Source organism: Sinocyclocheilus anshuiensis, unplaced genomic scaffold (genome assembly GCF_001515605.1).
Source record: "Sinocyclocheilus anshuiensis isolate Anshui unplaced genomic scaffold, SAMN03320099.WGS_v1.1 C32865282, whole genome shotgun sequence".
NCBI lineage: Eukaryota > Metazoa > Chordata > Actinopteri > Cypriniformes > Cyprinidae > Sinocyclocheilus > Sinocyclocheilus anshuiensis.
In genome coordinates this window covers 1-1,205 of record NW_015620606.1, presented here as the reverse complement: position 1 = coordinate 1,205, position 1,205 = coordinate 1, and the positions used below count along the sequence as shown (strand labels likewise).

Genomic DNA, 1,205 nt, shown 5'->3' with positions numbered 1-1,205 from the left:
TCTTGCTAATTTTTAAATGTTTTTGGTGCGTTCCACAAAATAGATAATTTTAGAATTTGATGAACATGGTTTAAATGATAAAATATTGAAAGAAAAAAAAAATCCAGTAGACACTAAAGGAGGTACCTGAACCATATCTGGAGGCCATAATATTATAGCAACCAACTAGAAATACATTAAAAACAGCATAAAAATCTTTTTTTTCTATTGTCAAAAAATCATAGAGACACTTAAGGTGGTAACTGAGCCATATCTAGAGAGCAGAATATTAAAGCAATTTGATAATAAAATTTCTCCCAAAGTAATAATATGATTTCTCCCAATGGGCCCAAAGCTTTTCACAGTAGATGCTGCTGTATCTTGCTCATTTTTGGAATGTGTCTGGTGCATTTTAAAACAAATTTGATCCTTTTAGGACGTTTTAGCGTATTTGTAAACTGTTCATTTCTAATGTACTTCCATATTTGCTGCCCTGCAGGAAGGAACAGGAGTTGGACTCTGAAGACGCCATCATTCTGCATCAGTTTGCCCGGCCCAAAACTGGAGTCCCTAGCCTGTCCCCCTTTTGCCTGAAGATAGAAACGTACCTGCGGATGGCGGACCTGCCCTACCAGGTATCCAAGTACAGTATATGATGATGAAGATATGCTGTGAAAAGAGATGGACGGTTTTTAAACACAAAACCATTTTCTCCACAGAACTATTTCGATGGGAAGTTGTCTCCTCAAGGGAAGATGCCGTGGATCGCGTATAATAAGGAGCAGGTGTGCGGGACAGAGTTCATCATCGACTTCCTGGAGGAGAAGCTCGGCGTGAACCTCAACTCCAGCCTGAGTCCTCAGGAGAAAGCCATCTCACGCGCCATCACCAAAATGGTGGAGGAGCACTTCTACTGGTGAGACTGAGCTGGTTTTTCTTCACGTTGTTCTTCACGAACAGCCTTCTTTAGTTCACCATTATATTGTTAAAAGACAGAGATCAGATGCCTTTCATAAGTGGATTCCAACTTGAACATGACCTACTGAATGATTAAAATGGGTTGATAATCTAAATGCAATGTGTTTCGCTATAGGACGATAGCATACTGCCAATGGGTGGACAATGTGGAGGAGACGCAGAAGATGTTAGCCACAAACAGGCCGCTGAGTGACCTGCTCAGGTGGATCTTGAGTCAGGTGACCGGCAGCATCGTGAAGAGAGAGATG

At 41.2% G+C, this 1,205-nt stretch overlaps 1 protein-coding gene across 1 annotated transcript; it reads left to right on the top strand.

Annotated features, from left to right (window-relative positions):
- Positions 1-478: 478 nt before the first annotated feature.
- LOC107683058 (failed axon connections homolog) lies at positions 479-1,199 on the top strand (the record flags this gene model as incomplete). The annotated part of the gene is made up of 3 exons (XM_016479151.1): positions 479-614; positions 699-895; positions 1,073-1,199. Coding segments are annotated over 3 exons (460 nt in total), but the record flags the coding sequence as incomplete, so codon positions are not given.
- Positions 1,200-1,205: the final 6 nt, after the last annotated feature.